The 25,824-nt window shown below is 39.8% G+C and overlaps 2 protein-coding genes across 2 annotated transcripts; both read left to right on the top strand.

Annotated features, from left to right (window-relative positions):
• The first annotated feature begins 666 nt into the window (after nucleotides 1-666).
• pdcd7 (programmed cell death 7) lies at nucleotides 667-6,913 on the top strand. Its single transcript, XM_052150960.1, has 5 exons — nucleotides 667-1,731; nucleotides 3,341-3,479; nucleotides 4,080-4,310; nucleotides 5,014-5,101; nucleotides 5,206-6,913. The coding sequence occupies exons 1-5, from the start codon at nucleotides 751-753 to the stop codon at nucleotides 5,324-5,326; spliced, it is 1,560 nt and encodes a 519-aa protein (XP_052006920.1). The 5' UTR covers nucleotides 667-750; the 3' UTR covers nucleotides 5,327-6,913.
• A 162-nt stretch (nucleotides 6,914-7,075) lies between these two features.
• Nucleotides 7,076-25,608, top strand: ubap1lb (ubiquitin associated protein 1-like b). The gene is made up of 6 exons (XM_052151013.1): nucleotides 7,076-7,175; nucleotides 8,613-8,751; nucleotides 13,481-14,077; nucleotides 21,655-21,852; nucleotides 24,409-24,510; nucleotides 25,102-25,608. Exons 2-6 carry the CDS (start codon nucleotides 8,620-8,622, stop codon nucleotides 25,234-25,236), a joined length of 1,164 nt encoding a protein of 387 aa, XP_052006973.1. The 5' UTR covers nucleotides 7,076-7,175; nucleotides 8,613-8,619; the 3' UTR covers nucleotides 25,237-25,608.
• Nucleotides 25,609-25,824: the final 216 nt, after the last annotated feature.

Raw genomic sequence — 25,824 nt, forward strand, 5'->3', positions numbered from 1 at the left:
ATTAAATTATTAATTACTTATTACTATTTTTTCCCCCGCTGTTTTTGCACACTTGTCAGGCCTTGCACTAATGCTTGACTTGAGAAAACATAGAGTAAAAAAAATGAACAGTTAAATGTAAATGTCTTAGAAGTGTTGTACCAGAAAAAGATGGGTTTCTTGACCATTTTGAATCTTTAATGACTGAATATTCAAGAGAATTTTTGTCACCATATTTTGATAATGACCTAAGTAATGAAATGAGAGAATCCTTGATTAAATGTGACACTAAGTGTTTATTAAAGGGGGGAAACGACGTGTAGAGGGACATAAAGGATTAAGTTGATCCAAATTAAAATTGAGCATGAATTATATTTAGTACGACGTTTTAAATATCATTAAACGTGTGGGCAAATATGCATTCATTTTGCGCATTCAGATTTATTTATTTATTTATTTATTTATTATTGATCGCAACATCACGTCATCGATTTAATAATTCCAATATATATATATATATATATATATATATATATATATATATATATATATATATATATATATATATATATATATACATTTCTTTTGTTATTTATTTTCCGTTCCTTCGGGATTGGTAGGAACTAAACATCGCCTTTAGTTTTGAAGGGGGTTGTATTTTAAAGCCGCACCGGATGTATGCGCTTCACAACCTCCGTTTGTGGGCAGAACTTTAAAATAACAACACAGCAGTGCGCTTCAACACAAGATTTCAGCTGATTTCAGCAATAGATGATGGATAACTCACAGCAGTACAGTTATATGGGTACTCCGCCGCCTTCATTCAAGAACCCCGCGGGTTTAGACGGCACAGTTTATCCAGGACGAGTTGGACCTCCACCAATACCGCCTCCACCCACCACTGGACACACATGGAGCATGTATCAACCCCCACCACACACGGTACAGCCTCAGTGGCCCCCTTTCCCCCCCATGAACCCCCGAGGACCTTATCCACCCTTCGACCTCAACAGACCACCTCCAGGGCCTTTTGATCCACCAAAACACACTGAGAATCAGCCTCCATCATGGTCCCAGAACCAGTGGAATAATCCAGAGTCTCATTTCACAGGACAGTTCCCACCAAATCAACATCAGTTTTCAAATTCAGCACCACCGGCATATCAGTCCAACCTCAGATCAAACAATCCAGCACAGACTTACAACTCTAACTATCCATTTACTAACCAGTCTATGAACAAACCCTGGCAAGGACAAAGTACAGATCTCTCCAGAACAACATCTGATGAAGACTCCAAGCAGAGACTGAGAGATGAGCGGTGGCTTCAACAGTTCCTGTTTCAAAGAAGAAATAAATCATTTGAGTCAAAGCAAACTGAGTCCAAACCCTCCATCTCTCAGTTTAGAGAGAAGCTGTATGGGGCAGTTAAACTGGTGTCCGAGTTCAAATTAGTGTGTCAGATGCTGAAAGATAATTTAGAGAATGAAAGTGTTTGGACTGAAACGCTCTCTAAAGCAACAGAAATGAAAAACAGCATAGAGGAGAGACTGGCAGCTCTGAAGGACCAAGACTGTGTCACCAGCATCAAGAGGAAACTGCTGATGAGAAACAAAAAACGAGCAAGAATAAGAAGAAGAACGCTGGAACATAAGGAGGAAAAGCTGGAAGAGGAGGCTAGAAGTGCTGAACGAGAGGCGGCGATTGATAAATGGCAAATGAAGCGGATTCATGAAGTGGAAGAGAAGAACAGGGTGAGATCAAAACGTCTCTTGCAGTACTTGAAAGTTATATCTGTACCAATGTAGGCCTGCACGATTTGGACAAAGTCATATTGCGATTTTGACAGAAATAACTAAATAAAAAATGGTACTGTTTTTCACGCTCAACATGCCAGTTGGCTACTGGGGTTTTTGCACTTGAGTCCTCTTAAAAAGAACCAAACTGAGACCTTTTTTTTATTATTTATTTATTTTATTCACTCACAAACAAATACATATATAAACGTTGAAACAGCGAAAAAAACACCATCTTCTTCATATTCAAAGTGTAACTATCCACCGTGTACCTGTTTTTGTCCATTTTGTGATAAGGTCTCAACCCATTAATCATCATTATTATTAGTATGGTTGCCCACTAAAGCTAAGCAGGTTTGAGCCTGGCTAGTATCTGGGTGGGAGACCTCCTGGTGTGGGTCCTAATACCTCCGTATAGTGATGGGGACACTATACTGTAAAAAAAGCACCTTCTTTCGGCTGAGACGTTAAACTAAGAAACTAAAAATCCAGAGTCCCAAAGGCTCGAGTCAGAGTCAAGTCAGAGTAAAAATGCAGAGTCTGTGACAAGTCTAAGTCCATTCAAACTGGACTCGTGACTCCGACCAAAGTCCAAACTTGAGTATAACCCCAGTGTTCTCTCATCATTTACTCACCCTCATGCCATCCCAGATGTGTATGACTTCCTTCTGCAGAACACAAACAAAGATTTTTTGAAGAATATTTCAGCTCTGTATGTCCATACAATGCAAGTGAATGGTGATCAGGCATTTGAAGCTCCAAAAACAAATAAATGCAGCATAGAAGAATAGAAGATTTATCGTGAAAAGGGAGTTTTGGTCTGTTCTTACACAAAACAGATTAGATTACTTCTGAAGACATTGATTAAACCACTGGTATTTTATGGATTACATTTATGCTGTGTTTATGTGCTTTTTGGAGCTTCAAAATGTTGGTCACCATTCACTTGCATTGTATGGACCTACAGAGCTGAAATATTCTTCTAAAAATGTCACATTTTACAGTACACAGATGTTTCTGTTACACAGTGTCATTCCCGTTGGTGGCACGGCAAACAACAGACAATATCCGCAATATAGTATGCCATCATAAAACTACATAATAAGTCAAATTAAACACACACATTTTCATTAAAAATGTTTTCTTTTCTTTTTTATTAAGTGCCAGCCTTCCTCTAGAAGATACTGACATGTAAACATTGGTCTTTCCCTCTATGGCTTATGATCAGTAGCTAGGTGAACAGGTGTTTCACATTATTTCTGTTACCATATATGAATGAATATCTGTTGATAGATATTGATAATAATATTGTGTATAAGTAAAACAAATAAATAAACAATGCAAAGTAGTGTGATATAATAAAATGATTAAATGTATAATTTATAATTATGAACAATTTATTAATAACTATGACTGTTACTATTGACCAGTCAGGACCAGAACTGTACATTTTATATGACTTGTTTTTACATATATTTTAAAATAATTTCTCTTAATATGAAGAGTTGAGAGTTATGAATTAATGTTTCAATATAATGCATGACTTAAATGTTTCGTTCTTGTGTAGGAGAAAGAGTTGAAGCTGGCTGCAGATGCTGTGCTCTCAGAGGTCAGAAAGAAACAAGCAGATGCCAAGAGAATGCTGGACATACTCAAATCACTGGAAAAACTGCGAAAACTTCGCAAAGAGGCTGCCGCCAGGAGAGGTGAAGTGTGAAAATAATATTTTGTTTCAATATGGCCATCTGTGCTCTACCATGAAGTATTTAAGCGTTTAAATTATTCCTGGTTCTCAAATTTATGATTGAGTGTTGTAGCTCTGAGAAACTGATCATAACACTTAAAAGGTTTTACACACATTACTAGTAAAAGTTTGGACACAGCTACTGATCAATATTTAAGTATTTTTTTACAAAAAAATCTGCGCTTTCACAGATTTGCATTCTTCGTGCATATCGCCACCTACTGGACCGTGAGAGGATAATTTATAGTAAAAAAGGACTTTGTTAAATATTGATCTGTTTCTCACCCACACCTATTATATCGCATCTGAAGATATAGATTTAACCACTGGAGTTGTATGGATTAATTTTATGCTGCCTTTATATGCTTTTTGGACTTTTAAAGGCCACCATTCACTTGCATTGTATGGACCCACAGAGCTGAGATATTCTCTTAGTTTGAGTTCAGCAGAAGAAAGTCATAGTGTTGAAAAGCTATAATTTGATAAATCAAGGATAATTTGAGTTGTTATACTACTGAATGATCACTATTTAATTCTTAATTTCCTTTTCTCCCCCCAACAGGCATGTTCCCAGGAAAGGAGAGTGATGACATATTTGAAGGTCATTTGGAGCGGTTGAGGAGTCTGATCCGTAAACGCACAGGTGTCTATGCTGCAGAGGAGAAAGCTCTGAGAGTCATGCTGGAGGGAGAGCAAGAAGAGGAACGCAAAAGAGACTGGGAGAAACGACAGAAAAAAGAAAAAGAGAAGCTGCTGCAGAAGAAGCGAGAAGTGGAGTCCATGCTTTTTGGAGGTAATTCAGAGTTTTAGTCATTGAAAATATATGGAAGTTGACAAGGCATGAGGCCTGTCCTAGTTCTTGACTATTTATCCTCTCCGTCCATGTCTTCAATAGTGCTGATCTATGACAAGGCTGGATGAGTTTCCGCACAGGCTGGAATGGATCAGTTTTAACCCTCATTTCTTGTTGAGATTGATCAATTATTTCCCCTTCAAATTCTTTTAATATGTACCTGTGACCTGCTCAACCACTATTCGGTTTCTGAGACCCAAACGGAAATAATGTAATTACCAAAAAATGTGATTCTTCAGTTTAAATGTTAATGAGTTATTATGTATTAAAAGTAAGTATGCATTAAAATGGCCTCGTGGACTCTCTGACCTCAAATGGAATATAAGGAATAATGATGGAAAGTTGTATAATTTTGGGACAAGCACAACACATTAAGGTTCAAAGCTATTTTCCGGTTGTACATTAGAAAGACACCACAAGGTGGCAGTATAAACATTTGTCAGTGCCTGCTCTATTTCAAAACGTGCATCAGTATATTTAAAAAAGCTAAAATAGAAAGAAAAGCCTTGTTTTACAAGAACAAACAGGAAGATCTGAGTTCAGATACGGTAAAATGTGCACTGTAATTGAAGAGCTTTAGTTTGATTACATGCATGTAAACTCTATATTAATGTGAAATCTTTTTTTATTTAATTTTTTTTAGATGAATTGCCGCCAGATCACCCTCTTCAGCCTTTCCAAGATTACTACACACAGGCAGAGCGCTCCCTTCCTGCGCTTATTCAAATAAGGTCTGTTTTAAAACCTAAGAATAACCTAAAACAACTAACAGTAACTTTCTGAGTAAATGTAGCACAACTCAAATAATTTGCTCTTATGACCTTTCCCCTGACAGGAGAGAATGGGATCAGTACCTGGTTCCTGCTGAACACCCTGATGGTACAGCAATTCCTCATGGCTGGGTTCTTCCCGACCAACCAGCTGATGACATCTGGGCCACAGCCCTGGATAAATAACACTTTTGACCCAACAGACTGTTACTTCCTTTGAGAAAACAACCAATTGTTTGGGAAAATATGTGACCAGTCTAAATGTTGCTTGTATTTGGAAGCAATTATAATTTGCGTAAAGACATTTTTTAAGACCCCTTTTAAGATTGTTCGAAAAATTTTGTCTTGTGACATTATTTTCATGACAGTTAAGCACATTTCCCTCAAATTCTTGTTACCATTAGGTGTACATATGTGTTTTTTTTTTTTTTTTATTGCCATTATTCTCATGATTCACATTATATTCTCAGTATTGTGATATTGTCATTTTTACTGTATTACAGTAAGAAACATTCTGTAACACAATGAATCTTATTTTATTACAATCAGCATAGATTGAAGCAACAACATATATTTCCATGATATATAAATACATCATCAAAACAATAATTAATTATACTTTTACATCATTTTGTGTTGCATTACAGTAATTAGAATAATTGGCGGTATTCATTTTCATTAAAGGGATAGTTCACCAAAATGAAAATTCTCATCATTTACTCACCCTCATGCCATCCCAGATGTGTATAACTTTCTTTCTTCTGCTGAACACAAAGATTTTTAAAGGAATATTTCAGCTCTGCAGGTCCATACAATGCATGTGAATGTTGATCAGACCGTTGTAGCTCCAAAAATCACATAATGGAAAAAGTAATCTATACGACTCCAGTGGGTATATGAATCCATGTCTTCAGAAGTGATATGATAGGTGTGGATGAGAAACTGATCAATATTTAAGTCCTTTTTACTAAAAATATCCATTTTCACTTTCAAAAGTAAATTATGTGAGAATTTTCATTTTTGGGTGAACTATCCCTTTAACAAGGTAATAAAAAATTTAGTTTGGGAATATATGCTTAATTGCCATAAAAAAATATAATTATGTAAAAGAGTTTAATGGTCCTTAAACAGGCTTAATTTCCTTTAATTCTCTATAAGAATTATTAGTTTTTTATTTTATTTGGGGTGAAAAATGACCCTGTTGGCAAGTTTCGTGGGCTTCCCCCATTTATTTGAAGGATCTTCAGTCTATATGTTGAAAAAAATTAATAATGCACACTGATTTTATTGCTCCAAAAATGACTTTATTGACTTAAAAAAATCAAAGTTTCAACCATATGGTCTTTGTCAGGCAAACCCCAATACAGAAGGAACCACAGTTATATTGAAACAGATTATGACATCATTAGATTATCTCAATTATCAATTATATGGTCACAGGAAGTACCCCCCCCCCCACACTTGCATACAATATGACAACAATTATTTATTTAAAAAGTAGAAGGATATGAGCATTCAACAATAATGAAAAATGTATTCAAAACTGTAATATTTAAAACCATCATTACAAAAAATAACATTGCAGAAAATGTCATTGCAAAAAAGTATTTTTATGAAATCTATCTACAGTAAATGTCTATATGTAGTCCATCTGTACATGTCACATGTTGACTTGTGTGAAATAGACAAGAGAACCTTAACTGATTACATCACACTGTTTTCCTGTGATCTGCTGAAACAGTTGATTTGGTTGTGTTGTTTGCAAATAAAAACATATAAAAATGAACAGACTGATTATCTGTGTATATTTAATATGACAAAACCTTTTCTTGTGAAAAATGTGTTTTCATGATCGGTTTGTAAATGTGGGTGCATCAGGATTCCTGTAGGTGTGACCATCTATGGTAAACAGCCAATGTTATGTCAGTGGATTAGTGGAGCAGAGGTAGTCAACACATGTCTGCGTGAGGTCTAGTAGAGTGACAATAACACTTTACACATCACATCACTGAGACAAGTCACACTCGGGAGAAAGGTTGGTAAACATGTATTACCCTAGAATATCATTTGTCAGTTTTATAAGCAGTTAAGGTCTAGTTTTAACTTAAATTTGTGGGACGTTCTAATTTATTTAAAACTTATGGAAAAGCAATTTAAATACAAAGAGTACAGGTTTAATAAAGTCAAAGAGGATGTTTGTTTAAAAATACCTCTTAATTGACTTGTATTTTATATAAAGATAAAATAAAGTGTTTTATAGCTTTATAATATATAACTACAAACAATATATTACTAAATAAATGCAGTATGTTACTGGTTATTGAAATCAAATTAAGTCACTAAAATGAAGCTGCTCGACTTTGTATAAATATTAAAAAACACCAGTTTATGGTGCTCGAGTACAACATAAGGGTATTCCAAAAGTATTACAGTTAAATTATTTATGTGAAGACTTAAAGATGGCAGGTTTTGAAATGAAGCAAGATGAGACTTATAAAATATTCAGATTGTTTTCTTTTTTTTACCATTTTATCAAGGTAAATACATGTATAGTTAAATGTCATTAAGTACTTAATTCAGTAGGTTTGTGACAGTAAATTGTATCATCTGGAATTCCTTTTTAATGTGCTGAATTACTAGACCAGAATGTTCATCTTTAATGTACACTAGACCTCACAGCATCAATATAATTCTTGATAACTCCCTTGCTCCCTAGATGTTCAGCTGGTTGTTTAGACAGGATAAAGTGACTTCTTTAACTTTCCATTGTACTGTCCTTCACAAGAAGGAAAACATCTTAAAAGCTTACCAAGCATCTGGCTGTTAAGACCCGGCTCAGATTGAAAATCTTAAACCATCTGCTGAATAAGGTGTGGATCATCATGTTACAATCAGATCTGAGCAGCTGTCCATCTGTTGCTAGGACATAACCCTACTGTTGCAGGAATTCCAAACAGAAGTGAACCAGTTTTACAGAACTTAAGATCTTCTTGTGACACAAAAATTGGTTATATGTGATAAAGTGCGACCTATCCCTATAAAGTTGCTGACATGTGCATGTGTCATCATCGGGTGTAGATGGTGAGACGATCAGGTGGTCATGTCTCCTTAATCTTTAATCCCTAATCCTCTAGTCTCTGTACTATTGTGTAACAAGTAAACAAATATAGCGGGAATGTTTCAGACTTGGGACACGTAGGTGTTTTCTAAGCAAGGCGGAGAACAAAATATGCAAATTTATAAAAACAAATATTTCATAAAGAAAGGCATAGTAATGGTATGTGGGGTAAATTCAGGTCAAATGGGCCACTTTTGTAGTAACACTAAACTCAATGTCAAAAAGTGGTCCAATTTGCCTGAATTCCCCCTTATTTTGACAGACAATAAGCTGTTTTGGCTTTTGAAATTATGGAACCTGATGCATTGTTTGTTATCAGACATTTCTTCATTTGCTGTTTGTGTTTTCAAATAGGGGCACAATGTCCTGTCTTGATGAGGTACCCTTCAAAATCCCTTTTGGCTTTCTTGAGGAGGCAAAAGAAGTTGTTGAGCTGATTAGAGCCCCAGAAATCACCCTGCCGGACTATCTGAATATACTGCAGGAAACTGAGGTCTGACACTCATGTTTCTTACCTGATGTTGTAGTATACTGTAAACCCTAATAAGTTAGCAGAACTGAAAAACAAATGTAGGCAATCAATTACAAGTTAATAAACTCCCAAGTTTCAGATTTAAATTTTGTTTTACGTGTGCATTTTAATTGCTCTTAAAGGATTAGTTCACCCAAATATTTTATTGTTTTCTCACACGACTTTCTTTCTTTTTCTTAACACAAAGTAAAAATTGGAATAAAATGCTCGGTTTTGTCATACAATGGCAGTTTATGGTGACCACAAAAAGAAAAGAACACAAAAGTATAATTCAGAAGTATAATAAATAATTTTATGAGACACATGATTGTTATTAAAGCATACTATAAGGTTTAGTGAGAAACAAAATGAAATATAATGTTTTATTTAGTGAAAATGTTCACTGACCATTGATCTCTTGTTCATGATGGGGCACAAGAATAGTTCATGCAGGGCCCTTGCTACTTTGGGACGTTCAAGTGAAAATCTGTTTTGTTTATCTAAAAACAGTCTCCACAGTGATAGCGACAACAGAACACAACACAGCTGCACATAAAACAGAGTAAAGAACTTACTAAACATGTCTGAAGAGTTGTAGTCTAGAATTGATGCATTTCTATGCCCAGCCTTATTTTTTGGAAAGTTTTTGGACAGTTCACAGCAGATGGAGTTGCATGATAACGAAAATAGAAAACAAGCTATCGATAGAGTGTACCGATACTCGTCACTGCTGGTTAGGACATAAACACTGATTACAATAGAAAATAAACCTTTTATTGCTTGTCATTTGCCAGTACACGGTGTGACTGCGGCTGCCTGTTGCCTCCTCTATGTTTCTGTTTGATTTCCGAGTGCTCCGTTCAAAAATATAAATGGGCATAGAAAGCATAAATTCTTCTACTACAAACTCTTCAGACATGCTCAGTAAGTTCTGTTCTCTGTTTTGTGTGCAGCTGTGTTGTGCTTTGTTGTCGCTATCACTGTGGAGAAACTGTTTTAGATAACCAAAACAAATGTAACTGTTGCTCTTGTGCCCTATCATGAACGTGCACAGGCGATCAACGGTTACTCAACATTTTCACTAAATAATACATTATATTTCAGTTTGTTTCTCACCAAACCTTATAACAATCATGAGTCTTGTGAAATAATTTACTTCTGAATTATACTTTTGTGCTCTTTTAATGCTTGAAGATGTAGTCACTATAAACTGCCATTGTATGACATCACTGAGCACAAAATTTTTTCACAATTCCTCCCTTTCTGTTAAAAAGAAAAAGAAAGCCATATAGGGTTATTACAACATAGGGGTGAGTAAACAATGACTGAATTTTCATTTTTGGGTGAACTACCCCTTTAACTTGAAATATTGAGTAAGCTAAACTCATTCATTTTGATGGCACTGAACTTGTAACACTTTGGCTGAAATTAAAATGAACATATTATCTAAACTTGAATACTTAAAAGTACTGGGTACCTAACTAGCTAGTACTTGCTAAAACTAGCTAGTTCAGTGATTGCTAGCATGCTGAATGCATGCTAATAGTTACACAATGCTAGACACTCATTCCCACAATACCTCATGTTTCTTACCTGATGTTGTAGTACACATTTACAGAGTATTATACAGTGCATAAAACACATTTACAGTTGCTCCAAACACTTGTGGCAACACATCTAAACAAATGATGTTACTTTGAACCAACTGGTCTCAATGTGATTTTTTAGTGAATGTATTATATCGGTTCCCCTCAAGTTCACACTGGTTCACAAATATGGAAATGCTGTACTAACGTTTCACAACCAAAAACCTATTTTTATTATTATTATATTATCATGTGAAACCTAACAAACATTTTTTTAATTTTTGTTTTTATAAATGTTTTGTTTCAAAAGTGTGCTTTTCACTTTCCCATTGGATGTGATGTGAAAGGCACAGCATGCCTGACTCTATGCAGTATTTTAATAGTAATTACATCAATATACTCCTAACCCAAAACCCCAAACCTAACCATAACAGTACTGAAACCAAATTTGAGACCAAGCTATTCACTTTATTTCTGTGCTAATATAGTCTCTCTATGTAGCCAGAGATCAAAAGGTATGTGAAATCAAAGGCACAGTGGGGGAGATGTTCGGGGCATAAACATTGGCCACATGGTGGCTCTTGTCTGTAATTTGAAAAATTGGGTTTACTTTAAATGAGAAAAACCAATATAGCCTAATGTCAACCTGTATTCATTTGTACAAGATGGAGAAATCGTAAGATATTGTACGACTTGACTCATACAAAAAGCAGACCAACCAATCATCAAACAGAATTTCAAATCAATCAACAAACATTCAATTGAATAACAAATTTCCATCTACCGGTAATTGAATTGAATAGACTTGAAGAAAATGTAATTAATTAAACTTGCATTTTGTAAGATTTGTACAATTTATTTTGTTAAAGATTAGGCAATTCAATTAGATGGAAATTTGTTATTCAATTGAAATCAGTACATCTTGAAAATAGGCTCAAATATTTGTTTGAGTGTAACAAACAATGCATCAGGTTCCATAATTTCAAATACTAAAACAATGCATCTTATGACTTATACTTCCACAAATAAAACAACAAATAGTGTTATTACATTATTTCCAAAGTTTAATCCCTAACCCAAACCTAAAACCTAACCATGAAGTCTAACCCCTTACCTAAACCCTTAAACAGATTAAGATATTTTGAAAGACACATGTGAGATCATGGGCTTTTTTCTCAGGAGGCAAATCTGAGAAGCATGTTGTGTGTGTACTACATTATTCAAAGGGTACTCTGAGTCTATGCTAATACAAACTGAATGTGTTTGAAGCTGTTCCCAAGATCTTTAAGTTCCCAAAAGAGCATCTGTGACTTTCGTCAACTGCATTAAGCTCAATGTAATTTGCCAAGAGCATCCACTGATTGCACCAGCCATTGGCCTTAATGTAATTGTCACCGAGTGCAGGCTGTCACTAACAAGGTCATGGGAAAATACAAAGAGAGCTGTAACATGCATTTTGATGTAAGTGTATCCCTGCCACCTCAGACCTTTTCTCATCTGCAATTTCTCTACCATAGTTGTATAATTACACTGACACATAATCTATCTAGTACTGTTTATCTAACCCAGAGGTGTACAATCAACATGAAGTCCAACTTACACCATCAAAAATACAGTATAATTACATCTCTGAATACAAAAACTCAAATTATAAGGGAATTTGTCTGATCGAAAAGGTCCACTGTTGCAATCTATTGAATATTATTGATGTAATTGGTACTGTAGATCAATCTGGATAAAATGCACAAAATTCCTTAAGGTGTTTTACTGGCCAAGGTATTTGCAAAGAAAATATATTGCCGTCTGAGGTGATTACTATCTAATCAGAAATAAGCTAACGTGAACCTTTTATGGGTATGTAATGAACTTAGTCATTTGTCACACATCTGTCCAAGAACAATATTTTGTACCTAACTTGGAGCATTGCATGCATAATTTCAATGTTACTGACATGCATGGGATGAAAATTGTGTAATATTTGGCTGGCGTATCTGCCTTCATGGTACTCTACAATGCATAATGCTGATACTGGCTAATAAGACAAATTTTACTAATATTCAGTGGGATTCCCATAGCATTACTTCATAACCTGCATTCATATAATACAATATTGGCTCAATATTGTTCACACAGAATATACAATATACACACAAAGTTCACACAGAAATTACTTCATGTCGGAAAATCATATCTGGGCTTAGTTCAGAATGTATGCAATTTTCAGAAAGTCTTCCTTTATTTAAAACGATATTCAACATAAATTATTTATTTTTTTTTAAATAAATAATAATTATTTTTTAATTTAACCCTGCCTTTGTTTGGGGATATAAAAGACATCTGTATGTTTTTTTGCTGCTATTGTATATGACTGTCTTTAAAATGTATGAGCCATTGTCATTTGTTTTTATACACATTTTTTTACACAAACCTACTGCAATGTCAGCAATGTACCATTTGGAACAACTAAAGGAATGTTTTTCATGGGAAATGTGTTTCAGCATTGTGCTTATTAGTGGTGCTTGCTAAGGCAACCATCACTATTACTGTTGCTTGTTCTAAGGGTTAGGGATTAAGGGTTAGGTTCAACCCTTACCATACATCTCGCCCCGCACATTTGTGCTATAGACCTAAATGACTCCTAAAGTCATTTAGGTTGTTGAGGCGAGGTAATCTATTACTTTTTATGCAATTAAACATATTATTTTTGCCTAACAGGCCAATAAAATACAATAAACTTGCTGGAAGAACCAAGTCTAGGGACCAGAATATGGTTTTGGGGATGGGTTATTTTGCCTTGTGTCAGAAGCAAATACCTAGCACAACCACTCAGAACATCTTAACATCATGGCAACCAGTTTTGCTAGGGCAAGAACCTCTCCCGTTTTCCTTACATAATGTAAAAACCTAGTTATGTCAAGGATGATACCAAGGCAAAAAATGTTGTGTCAGAATTGTGATTGGTCGGTTACCATGTTCCCATTATTTTCAAACCTTATGTCCATATTGATGAAGATTTTGCCTGTGAACCGCAAGTTAAGAAAAACAATGGATTCAATTTCATCTGTTGATGATAATTTGTCAAACTGAAGTTTAAAGTAGTCTCTTTTGTGTTTTAATGTTTACAGTATGTATTCAGCCTTGAGAACTGGGTTCTCACGGGTCTCCAGGGTGGTTATTCGACCCTCCATCCCAGCTTCTCATGTGAGCAGATGGCCACCTGTCCTCCCTACTGGATGATGTTCAGCAGCCCTCAGATGAGCAGGTTAGCCAGCCGCTGGAGCAGTGACTTCTGGGAACCCAACCCACGTCCCCGCAGCCGCAGCTTAAATGCGGCCCACTACCGCGCCTTAAACGACCGAGAGAAATTCACCATCTCAGACTCAGAAGATGATGAATTAACAGAAGATAGGACCTACCTTGCTGAGACTTATCAACAGCCCAAACGGGATAGTTTGGGTCTACTAAGGCAAGGGCAGGGTTTAAAAGACTTGAGCACTTGCAGATCATCACATCTTCTAAACCTGCCTTCACCTTGCAGCCTCTCTACACAGCGTAAGGGGAACATCCGGCGGTCTTCACTCTGCAAGCCTACTTCACCCAAAAAGAATTTCCAGAGGAGCCAGAGTTCTGCTGGACATACCAGAGTGTCCTTCGCAATCTCAACCAACAACTTGCAGTCTGAATGCATTTCTACACTTAAACACAACACACCCAACCCAAAGGTAACTTACATTTCAACTGTTCACCTGGTCATTTACTCTTAATTAAAGTGATATTAATTTTCTTGCTAACTTTTAGGACAAAGGCCCTTTCCCACATGCAACATGATCAAAATGGAATCAACATATTGCTTCTGAATGTTTATGTACCTTGAAATCAACCCCAAATTGCCAAATTAGTGACAAACGCCACCAACTATCAGATATTTTTGGAGGTTATCACCTTTCCCTCTGGCACATAAAGACAAGTGAACACTGCAATCGGAGACTTCTAGTTGTAGACCTGTTGCTGATTTAAAACATCAAAGACAAGGCTTTATGCGAGCAACATCTGTGACACAGGTTCTGGTCCCATGGGAACTGCACCATTTGTGCTATGGACATGAATAATACTTCAAATCATATGGCTCAATGTGACTTTGGTGACAGTAGGTCAAAAGTTATTTTGTGCTTAATGAAATTTGAAACATTGTCCCCAGTAGCCAAAGGTGGAAGTGTTAAATCAACAGCATTTGTGTCATAATGTTGATTACCACTAAAATACATTTTGAATCATTCCTCCTTTTCTTGGGTCAATAATAGTGAACGTTGCCAATTTTTGGAGGGTTTGAACACAGAAATGTGAAGCTTATAATTTTATAAAAGCACTTGCGTTAATTCTTCTGTATTATTTGAGCAGTAAAGTTGTTTAAATTGTAATTTTTACAGTCGTTTTACGGTTTGTTGACATTACATTGTCATGGTAACGAAGTTGTAAAATTGCTTATAACTTTACACAGAAAAGGTTTGTACGTAATTGTGACACGCGCCCAAAGGAAGGGACGGAAACAAGTCTCTGCTTAAGGGGTAAGCTTTTATTTTTCTATTACACTCTCTGGTTCTGCGTTTTTTCTTGGACGGGTTGTCGCTCCCATGCTCCGTCACTGCTGCCCTTTTATGCCGCTCTCCTCATGTTACTGAAATTAGAGACAGGTGTTAGTCATCATTTTAGCTCAGGTGTGAGCGCCCTTACCGCTTGTCTCTCCCGGACGGGCGCTTGACCACGCCCCCGCTGCCACATACCCCCACCGCCCGACTCAGGCCGGGGCGTCATCCGGCCTGCCTACCACTCCCCCCCATTTCTGGAGAGGAAGTCAGCGGCAGCCATCTGCACCCCCAGTCTGTGGACCACCTTGAACTTAAAAGGCTGGAGGGCCAGATACCAACGGGCGTTAGTATCTTTCATGCGGTGGAGCCACTGCAGTGGGGCATGATCCGAGCAGAGGGTGAAGGCCCGCCCCAGCAGGTAGTATCGGAGGGTGAGGACCGCCCACTTGATGGCCAGACATTCCTTCTCTACGGTGCTGTACTTAGTCTCCCTCAAGGAGAGCTTCCGGCTAATGTACAGCACCGGGCGCTCCTCTCCCTCCACCACCTGCGAGAGTATGGCCCCCAACCCTCTGTCTGAAGCGTCCGTCTGCAAAACAAAAGGGAGAGAGAAGTCAGGTGCATGCAAAAGCGGCCCCCCACAAAGTGCAGCTTTAATCTGTGTAAGCGCCTGTTGGCACTGCTCCGACCATTGGACCGGATCTGGAGCCCCCTTTTTAGTAAGGTCAGTCAGCGGGCTGGTGACATCCGAATAATTAGGTACAAACCGTCTGTAATAGCCAGCCAGCCCCAGGAACTGCCTCACCCCCTTTTTGGTCTTGGGTCTAGGGCAAGTCGCATGTCGCCGTGGTCTTGTCAATTTGGGGGCGCACCTGGCCATGACCCAAGTGGAACCCCAGATACCGTACCTCCACCGCCCAACCGCGCACTTTTTCGGGTTTGCCGTGAGCCCGCCCGCCGCAGCGATCTCAGGACGGCCCTCAAATGTTGTAAGTGCAGCTGCCAATCATTGCTATAAATGATGATATCATCTAGATAGGCAGCGGCGTAAGCAGTATCGCGGTCTGAGGATCCTATCCATGAGAGCTGAAGCGTGGCTGGTGCCCCGAACAAACCGAAAGGAAGCGTCACGAATTGGTGTAATCCGAGCGGCGTGGTGAAGGCCGTTTTTTCACGGGATATTGGTGTCAAGGGGATCTGCCAATATCCCTTCGTTAGATCCAAGGTCGAATAAAACCGAGCAGTACCTAACCGATTGAGCAGTTCATCAACACGGGGCATTGGGTATGCGTCAAATTTAGACACCGCGTTGACTTTTCTATAATCCACACAGAAGCGTACAGACCCGTCGCTCTTGGGAACAAGGACGACCGGGCTGGACCAATCGCTGTGAGATTCTTCTATTACTCCCATGTCAAGCATCGCGTCCAATTCTTCGAACTATTTTCTTTTTGTGTTCGGACAAGCGATAGAGGCGACAGCGTACCACTACGCCCGGCTTCGGTCTCGATGTGGTGTTGTATGATGTCTGTGCGGCCCGGTAGAGAGAACACGTCTGCAAACTCCTTTTGTAGTTCGGAAACCTCTGTGAGTTGGCGTGGGAGAGGTGGTCTCCACAAGGAACCGGGCGTTAGGATTGCGGGCTTTGTTTACCTCGGACCGAGCTCCGCCCTCTCGGAACTACCGTTGCCAGCGTCACAGAGGCTGCCTCTTCCCTCCACAATTTCAGGAGGTTGAGGTGATATATTTGACGCGCGCCCCTCTATCGATGCGTTTAACCTCATAATCGAGATCCCCAACTCGTCGTGTGACCACAAAGGGTCCTTGCCACTTGGCGAGTAATTTCGAGCTTCGATGTTGGGAGTAGTACAAGTACTTTATCTCCGGTGCAAATTCTCGTAGCTGAGCATCCCTGTCATACAGCCGGCGCTGGCGTTCTTGAGCCCGGAGCAAATTCTCCTGTGTTAATTGCCCCAGTGTGTGGAGTTTTGCTCGAAGATCAAGAACGTATTGAATTTCATTTTTAGCATTAGAAGGTCCCTCCTCCCAAGCTTCACGGATGGCGTCGAGGACCCAGCGTGGGCGTCGCCCGTACAGCAGCTCAAGCGGGGAAAATCCCGTGGAGGCTTGCGGAACCTCTCGTACTCGCGAATAACAGGGGTCCAGCCACTTATCCCAATTCCTAAGCGTCTTCGTGCGCGAATTTACTGAATCATATTTTTGAGTGTTTTATTAAATCGTTCCACCAGTCCATCCGTCTGCGGATGGTACACGCTAGTGCTTGAATCGACTTAATGCCCAATAGTTCGTAAAGTTCGCGAAGTGTTCAGTGACATAAAAGTAGTGCCTTGGTCGGTGAGGATTTCTTTCGGAACCCCCACCCGGAGATTATCTTGAAGAGTGCCCGGCAACACTACGTGCTGAGATGTTGCTCAGAGGCACTGCTTCCGGATACCGCGTTGCGTAATCCACCAGGACTAACACAAAGCGATGTCCGCGTGGCGTACGTTCTAATGGCCCGGCGAGGTCCATTCCAATTCTCTCGAAGGGAACCTCGATGAATGGAAGAGGCGCAAAGCGCTTTTGGGGTGGCGGTGGGTTTACCAGCTGACATTCACGGCACGCCGCACACCACCTGCGGACGTCGCCGCCAATGCCCGACCAATAGAAGCGGGCTATTAGGCGAAAAAGTGTTTTCCGTTCCCCTAGGTGACCGGCCATAGGATTATAGTGAGCGCCTGGAAAACCATTTCCGGCGGCTCCGTGGAATCAACAATTGTGTCAGCTCCTCCTTTGTTTGAGCGTCCTGCGTCACTCTGTACAACCGATCTTTAATAACTGAAAAATACGGATATGAGATGGCGATACCGGCCGGAGTTGTTGACCATCGATTACTCTCACTTGGTCAAAAGCGTGCTTAAGGGTTTCATCCGCGACTGCTCCAAGGGAAAGTCCCCCTCAGGGAACTCCCTGAGAGGGGGTGACCCCTCGCCCCTTCCCTCGTCACTCGGAGCAGCCGAGGGCGGCCCAGCTCCGCCTCCCCGCCAAAGCATCGCACATCACACACCTCTTCACTTTCATGCAGGACCCATCCGCACAAACTCCCTCTAATACACTTCTAAAATTCGGCCAATCAGTACCCAAGATTAGCGGATGGGTGAGGCGGGAACTAACCGCTGCCTCCACACTATGTTGTGCTCCCCGGAATTTGATCGCTAAAGTCACCAAGGGGTACTTGTGAATATCCCCATGCACACACCTCACCCTCACCCGTTTAGCTGTGCCCAAAGCCCCGGGTCGAACCAAGCATTGGTGGATGGTGGTCTGATTACAGCTGGTATCCATCAATGCTTGGTATGTACCCCCCTGGATCCTTACCGGGACCCGGTACGCTCCAGCCCGACCGGGGGCAGCCTGCGGGACATCGGGTCTCCGCACTTCCAGCAGACCGGCCCAGGCGCCACGGCCGCACCCGTGCTGGCGGGCGCTACCACCTGAGGAGGAGAGCGGCTGAAGGACGGAGAAGGGTTAGGTGGGTTCTCCCACGGCCGGGAAGCTGGCCTGGTGTATCCTCCACGCCTGCGGGGGGCAGGAACGGGCCCTGGGGAGAGAGCAGAGCGAGAGGGAGCGGGGGGGGGAGGCAGGGGAAGACACAGGGGAAGGGGACAGAGAGAGAGAGGGGGAGGGCTCATCCGCCCCCGGTATCGCCGCCAAGTGGTCCTCCGCGAGCTGGACAGCTGCCTCCAGCGACGCCGGGCGGTGGCACTGGACCCATTCCGCCGTTCTCCTGGGCAGTCGTTGCGCGAATTGCTCCAGTACCACCTGATCGATGACTCCCTCGGCGTCGCGGTCCCCATGAGCAGCCACCGCCGACAGTCGTCCCGGAGCCGTTGAGCAAACGCAAACGGGCGGTCGGACTTCTCAAGCTTCATGCTCCGGAAGAGCTGGCGATTCTCCTCTGGGCTCCGACCAACCCGTTGCAGAATGGCCCTCTTTAGGTCAGAGTAAGCCAGGAGGTTAGTCGCCGGCAGTTGTTGTGCCGCGAGTTGTGCTTCCCCGGACAGGAGAGGAATTAGACGGGCTGCCCACTGTTCGGGCGGCCAGCCCCAGATGTCAGCCGTCTTCTCAAACAGGTCGAGGAAGGCCTCGGGATCATCTGCTACCCCCATCTTCTGTAACGTGGGCGGGGCAGCGTAGCGCTGAATGTCCGGGGTCGCGGCTGGGGCCGACGCAGCCTCCTGGCTGAGGAGGCTCCGGATAGCAAGTCGGTCCTCTGCCTGAGCCCGCATGATCTCGAAGAACCGCCGATCTTGATCCTGGCGGAACTCAAGCAGGGATTGTTGGTGACCTTGATGGAGAGTGGCGAGGGACTGGAGGATTTCCGCCAGCTGGGAGGACTCTATGGGGCGACCTTGTTCCATAACCAAAAAAAAAAAAAAATGTCCCGGGTTTCTGCACCAATGTGACACGCGCCCAAAGGAAGGGACGGAAACAAGTCTCTGCTTAAGGGGTAAGCTTTTATTTTTCTATTACACTCTCTGGTTCTGTGTTTTTTCTTGGACGGGTTGTCGCTCCCATGCTCCGTCACTGCTGCCCTTTTATGCCGCTCTCCTCATGTTACTGAAATTAGAGACAGGTGTTAGTCATCATTTTAGCTCAGGTGTGAGCGCCCTTACCGCTTTTCTCTCCCGGACGGGCGCTTGACCACGCCCCCGCTGCCACAGTAATTTTATCACACTAAAATCATGTTAACACACATTTTCTTTTAATGAGAAAAAAAATGGCCCCATTTACTTTCATTGTAAGATCCTCACTGGATTTTTCTTTTTTTTTAAATGGAGGAATGAGTTGAAATAAATTTTTTTGGTATTCAACATCATGCCAAAAATGCTTTCAATTGAGCTTAACTTGTATTGAACCCGGAGCATTCCTTTAACTTTCTGGGTGAAATGTCAACAGAGTGTTGCCAAAAGCAAGTTGTTTTTAGTTGTAAATGATATAATACAGTCAACAGGAATGCATATTTTTATTAACCATATGCCCTAATACATACCCCATCCCTAAACCTGAAAATAATGTCTGATGGGAGATGGCGCTTGTCATGCCGCTTGACAGAATACAGTTGATGTCAGGGTAATGGAACATTAGGTAGCAAAATATTGACTGTTGCAAGGAGAGGTGTGTTATTATTTTTCGAAGCAATCTGACTTTGATTTTCACGTGGCATAAAATTGGTGAAAATTCCCATATATTTGACTCAAGACTTATCTATAGACCAGAATGTCATAAAGACTTGAGGGTGGGCTCTTTTGACTTGAATAGTAATCAATCACCTGGAACACACTAGCAATGGGCTGTGCACATGCAAGAACCAATTACATTTTCTTGATAATGTGAAAATAATCTTTAATCTGTTCTCAAAATATTTTACATGTCAGAATATACACTCACTGAGCACTTTATTAGGAACATTATGGTCATTGAATATTTTTTGGTTTTGGCACCATTCTGAGTAAACTCTTGAGACTGTTGTGTGTGAAGTTACAGAAATCCTCAAACGAGCCCATCTGGCACCAACAATCATGCCACGATCAAAATCACTGAGATCATATTTGTTTCCCCCATTCTTATTATGGATGTGAACATTAACTGAAGCTCCTGACCCAGGATATCTGAATTATTTTATGCACTGCTGCCACACAATTGGCTGATTAGATAATCACATGAATAAGTAGGTGTACAGGTGTACCTTATAAAATGCTCAGTTAGTGTAGCTAAGAACTGATCATTTTCGACTTTTCACTGAAGTTTATAATTGTTGAGTGACCATAACAGTTGTCCTTAGAAGGCAAGCATTGACCCTACTATAAATAGCTTTAACTGACATGCCCCAAGTAAGACCAGAAAGGTGTTTTAAGCACTTGAGCAAGGGGCATCAGAGCCCTTCTAGTATTCCAGCAGCATTCAGACAGTTTTTACAACTTTCTTACGGATTCATTGAAAATCCTGTTTTAATATCACTCAGTGGCTGAAAGGTTTTTTGTTGTTCCTTATTGAACAACTCTCTGACCAACTTAATTCACTCACATATTACACATGAATGACTTCTCCAAAGTACTACTTTTGTTTTGGGGGGTTACATCTCTGTAATGTCTTTGAACTTTGAATGAAGTTGAACTAGTTAATAATAGCGAGTGTTAAGTCTTTTCCTGGTATCATCCCAAGCTGCAACAAATTTGTCTGGCTTAGGAAGTCGAAGTGCACAGTAAACATCTTGCTCAACAAAGTTATGATTTAAGGTTATGCCTGTGCTGACAGTCTAATCAGGCATTTTATTAATTATTGTGAAATCATCTCCCGCAAGGCCACACAGTCATGGCGTGCTGAACATGGCTGGTGGAGTTGTACAATTAGTTTATTGCTACATGTTTTCTAACATGAACGTAACGTAACGTACTGTAACATAACATGTGGTTTTCAAATACCAGCAAAATCACAAATTGATCAAATGTATCCATTGAACGCACTCGTATGTTGCTGCATAAATGTGGGTTGCATGTTTTCAAAGCTCATTTAAAATGACATATTAAGTATGAAAATACCCTCCACCAGCAATAGTTTGTTTTTCATTCTAGATTTTCTCAGTATTGTGTTTCCTGCCCTCATCTCTCAAGGGTATTTAGACCGTGAGGTGCTGTTGTTGTTTTTTCCAGGTCCAGGGTTCATCCTACTCCCCGGCTCCATCACGGCCACTCAGTTCCCACGCCACCATTCTGGACTCTTCGGTCGAGCTGCTCTCCGCTCTTAGCCAGGAAGAGAGGGAGCTGCTAGCAGCCGTGACTGGGCAGGGCTACCCTCTCCGTACCGCCATCATCACCCTGCAGAAGAGAGGCCAGCAGAGCCCAGAGCAGGTCAGTGAGTAGGGGATCTATTACAGGGCTTCACTGATCTTCCAATGTGAAACAGGAGTCCAGATTCACATGGGGGTCACAGTGTAGTGCTGAGATTATCTTGTCCATAGTCTATGTACATTTATAGTCAGCTGCAAAATTAACCCATTTTAGGGTGACTCAAGAATATGAGATTTATTTTGTTTTAATGAGCGGCTGTTTTTACATATATAACCTGAATAGTGGTTATAAATGGATACTAACCAAATAAATAAATAAATAATCAGATATGAATTATTTATTGTAATAAAGTACTTACTTATGTGGGAAGAAAAAGACCATGGAGTAATATGAGAGACAATAAATAGGAAATCTATTGCTGGAGTCTTACATCCACCTTTAGGTTACATCCACATTAATCCAGATACATTTGAAAACAGCGTTTTAGTTTTCAAAACGCTTTCCGTCCACACTGCCGTTTTCAAGCATTTTCCAAAAGTTGCTCGTCCACACGAAAACTTATGAAAACTCTTGAATCACCCAACTGTGCATGCAGAAATTCGCAGTTCCATGTACGGTCTGAACTACGGACGCAACTGACCTCGTGTTCCGTCAATGGACAGCAATTCTGCGTAAACCTCCCGTCGCATTTGAAAAAATGCAATTTGAAGGTTGTACAAAGTAATATTTATCTTTAACAACACTATCAAAGTGAATAGTAGGCACAACATTGAAGCTACAACATGGGCCACCATCTTGATTTTTTGGGGTTGAATGGATCACATGACTGCCTTACATGACAAGAAATATGTCATCGTTTTCAACTATCTCTGTTTCCCCTGACCACGCTACAATGCGTAGACAACATTTTCAAAGTTGTCCAACTGGGAGAGCTTTTTCTCCGTCTAAGTGTGGACGGAGGGCCAAAACGTTGAGAAAAATATGCGTTTTCTGATGAAAATGTATAGAGTATAGCATCTATTTTACAAAAATATTTGACTAAATGTTGCAGTTGACCAATGAAATATTCCAAAGAGTCATAAAAACATTGAATCATCTAACAGGAGTCAAATAGACCAGTCCCATTGTTAGATTTGACAGATTAGGCACTATCTAGCTCCTCAAAATATTGTCAAAAGTTAATTTAGAATAAAATTAGCTTTCTGGTTCAAAGCTAGCTAGGTTTTGGACACTATGCTATAACTATACCATTAAATAAAATGTCCATGAAAGCTTTCATCAGATTATTTAAGAAAGTTTGGTAGAATTTTGTCAATAATACTGGCACTTTGTTTTTCATTTGTATATTCTATAATGACCTGGAGAAATTAACGGTCAGAAATCATTGCCAGAGATTTCAAACTCTAGCAACTAACTCTCGCTATGTGCTTTGGTGTCAGCTTTCTCTATAACAACAAAACATCTGGTTCCATCCACTTTACTGTGATTCTGTTTTGCAATGAGATAAAACCACCATAGTAAAAATAGAAACCAGATCCCCCAAAGTTTCCACAAGTTGCTAGTATTTAGTTCTCAGCATTACATTGCTTCTCACAGAAGAGAAGTTGACTCATGAAGCCATAATGATTATTTCATTAATTTTGTGACCACTGTGGGAAAATTACAACTTAAATTTGTGAATTCAAGACTTCTATGATAATTTTCCTCACAGTTGTGTTGTATTTAAACTGGGCTATGAGAAGAGGCTACCAATAAATCAACGAATGAGGGCTGGATGATGGCAGTGAAGCCCCAAATTTGAAGATGCTGTACCTATGACTGAACTGCGTTAAAATCAACTTGGAGGGGATTTTGTTTTCAAGTTTTAGCAAATCCAGTCTTTGTTGAAGAATATGTTGATGTTCAAGACTCAAGACTCTTTGGCATAGACCATTGACCATAAACATGAATGAGATGACAACTATCAATGTCTCCATACAAGACATGAAGGGGTGTACGTGGGTTTTGCATTGGCCAAGCCACTTTGGTTTTTTAATTGAAACAAATTGGAGCATTTTACCTGACTGTTTTTGTCTCATTTGCCTAGTGACGCACTCAGTGTGACAGCGTCAGACAGCTGGTTGGAAAGGACAATCAGATTTGAATCAACAAAGCTCATTTTGTTACAGGGATTAATCAGACCGGCCATCCCTCCATCGCTACATCCTCATGATTTTCACAATTCACATTGATCCTCTTTGAATCTGACATGGAATCCCATCATAAAGGACGTTGCCTAATGACAGTTTAGACTAAGCTCATATGAAATGTCCTTAATTATGATACATGCATAATTTTGTCAACAGTGTGCCTGATAATCAGCTCAGTTTATCATATTACTTATTGGTAGGGGATAAACCATTGTTCCCACAAAGTCTATTAGAACTTGACTTGGCCTTGTTTTTATAAAGTGTCCAAGAGTCTCAAAGGGCTTATCTTTCATCACATTCCTCATCGTTAAAGGGATCCAACTTGATTTGCACTCAAAATCAAAACTGATCCAGAAGATGAAAATGTTTGTTCTCGTTTACTGTTTCTGTGATCAATATCAAGGTCTGTTTTCTTGTTCTCTTGCAGATCTTGAGTTATCTGGTGGCATGTGATAGGTTATGTGAACTTGGCTATGACGAAGTTCAGGTTGAGGAAGCGCTGGAAATGTTTCAGAACTGTGAGACTAAGGTATGTATCAAACTAACATGACCCTTGCTTTTATACATTTTAGACTTGCTGTGTTACCTCAGTAAGAAACATGGACCAATGGCTGCATTCTTAATGTCATTGCGTGTGATCAAATTTAATTTGCACTCATTATTAGTCATTATTTATGACTTTATTTAGTCATTAAGGGAATATTCCAGGATCAAAACAAGTTAAGCTTAATCGATAGCATGTGCAGCACAATATTGATTACCACAAAAATAAATTTTGACTTGCCTCTTCTTCTCTTTGATAAAAGCAAAAATCTGGGTTCCAGTGAGTCACTTACAATGAAAGTGAATGGGGGAAATCCGTAAAAGTTAAAATACACACTGTAGCCACAAGACATTAACAATAAGTGTGTTAACCTTCACATTTCTGCCTGAAAACCCTCCAAATATTGGCCCCATTCACACCCCTTTGTAAATGCCTCACTGTAACCTCGAATTTTGCTTTTTTAAAGAAAAGGACGAACGAGTCTGAATAATTTTTGATTGAGATTTACTTGAATTGAACCCGGAATATTCTTTTAAAGTTAATTTAAAATTAAGTCTTATTTTTATTTTATTTTAGGCTGAGGAGTTTCTTCACCTGCTTGCTCAGTTTAATGAAATGGGCTTCCAGCAGAACACCATTAAAGAGGTTCTGTTGGTGCACGAGAACCACAAAGAGCGAGCGCTGGAAGAGCTCATGACCCGAGTGGCCTGACCAAATCAGTGTTATGAGGACATGAACACGATGCTATGATGGTTTATGCTATTTTCAGCATACATATAGTTGCTGGTTTTATTTATTAGATAAGCTATGTATATTTTTTCTAGACTTCTAGAGTTTCATTCAGTGAGATTCATGGCCTTTGGGAAAATGACAGTTTGATCATTTACACAAGAGAATGAAACATACATTTACATGTTTTCATAGTCTTTTCTGTAGTAACAAAAAGTTGCTTTTGATCTTGCGTTGTATAATGTAAATTATTCCTGGGAAATACATAGAGCTATTTAACTCTCTCTCTCTCTCTCTCTCTCTCTCTCTCTCTCTCTCTCTCTCTCTCTCTCTCTCTCTCTCTCTCTCTCTCTCTCTTTTTAACTGCATTAAAATTGTTTATTACATAAATACCTGTAATATTATACAATAGGGTGATTTTATATACTATGAAATAATTAGTTAAAATGACATAAATATGGACAAATAGAGTCTTGTTTTCAGTTTTCTGTGTGGTGCCTCCACTTTCAACATGCTGAAAACCCAAAGCGAGAATGTATAATTTGCACATTTTGATCTGTATCTATATGT

Source organism: Xyrauchen texanus, chromosome 2, assembly GCF_025860055.1.
Source record: "Xyrauchen texanus isolate HMW12.3.18 chromosome 2, RBS_HiC_50CHRs, whole genome shotgun sequence".
NCBI lineage: Eukaryota > Metazoa > Chordata > Actinopteri > Cypriniformes > Catostomidae > Xyrauchen > Xyrauchen texanus.

Bases quoted from the DNA above. Each gene is read 5' to 3' on its own strand.
- pdcd7 (XM_052150960.1), top strand. From the start codon at position 751: ATGATGGATAACTCACAGCAGTACAGTTATATGGGTACTCCGCCGCCT. The intron at 1,732-3,340 runs GTGAGATCAAAA...GTTCTTGTGTAG, and splicing joins AAGTGGAAGAGAAGAACAGG to GAGAAAGAGTTGAAGCTGGC. The intron at 5,102-5,205 runs GTCTGTTTTAAA...TTCCCCTGACAG, and splicing joins CCTGCGCTTATTCAAATAAG to GAGAGAATGGGATCAGTACC.
- ubap1lb (XM_052151013.1), top strand. From the start codon at position 8,620: ATGTCCTGTCTTGATGAGGTACCCTTCAAAATCCCTTTTGGCTTTCTT. The intron at 8,752-13,480 runs GTCTGACACTCA...TAATGTTTACAG, and splicing joins ATATACTGCAGGAAACTGAG to TATGTATTCAGCCTTGAGAA. The intron at 24,511-25,101 runs GTATGTATCAAA...ATTTTATTTTAG, and splicing joins TTCAGAACTGTGAGACTAAG to GCTGAGGAGTTTCTTCACCT.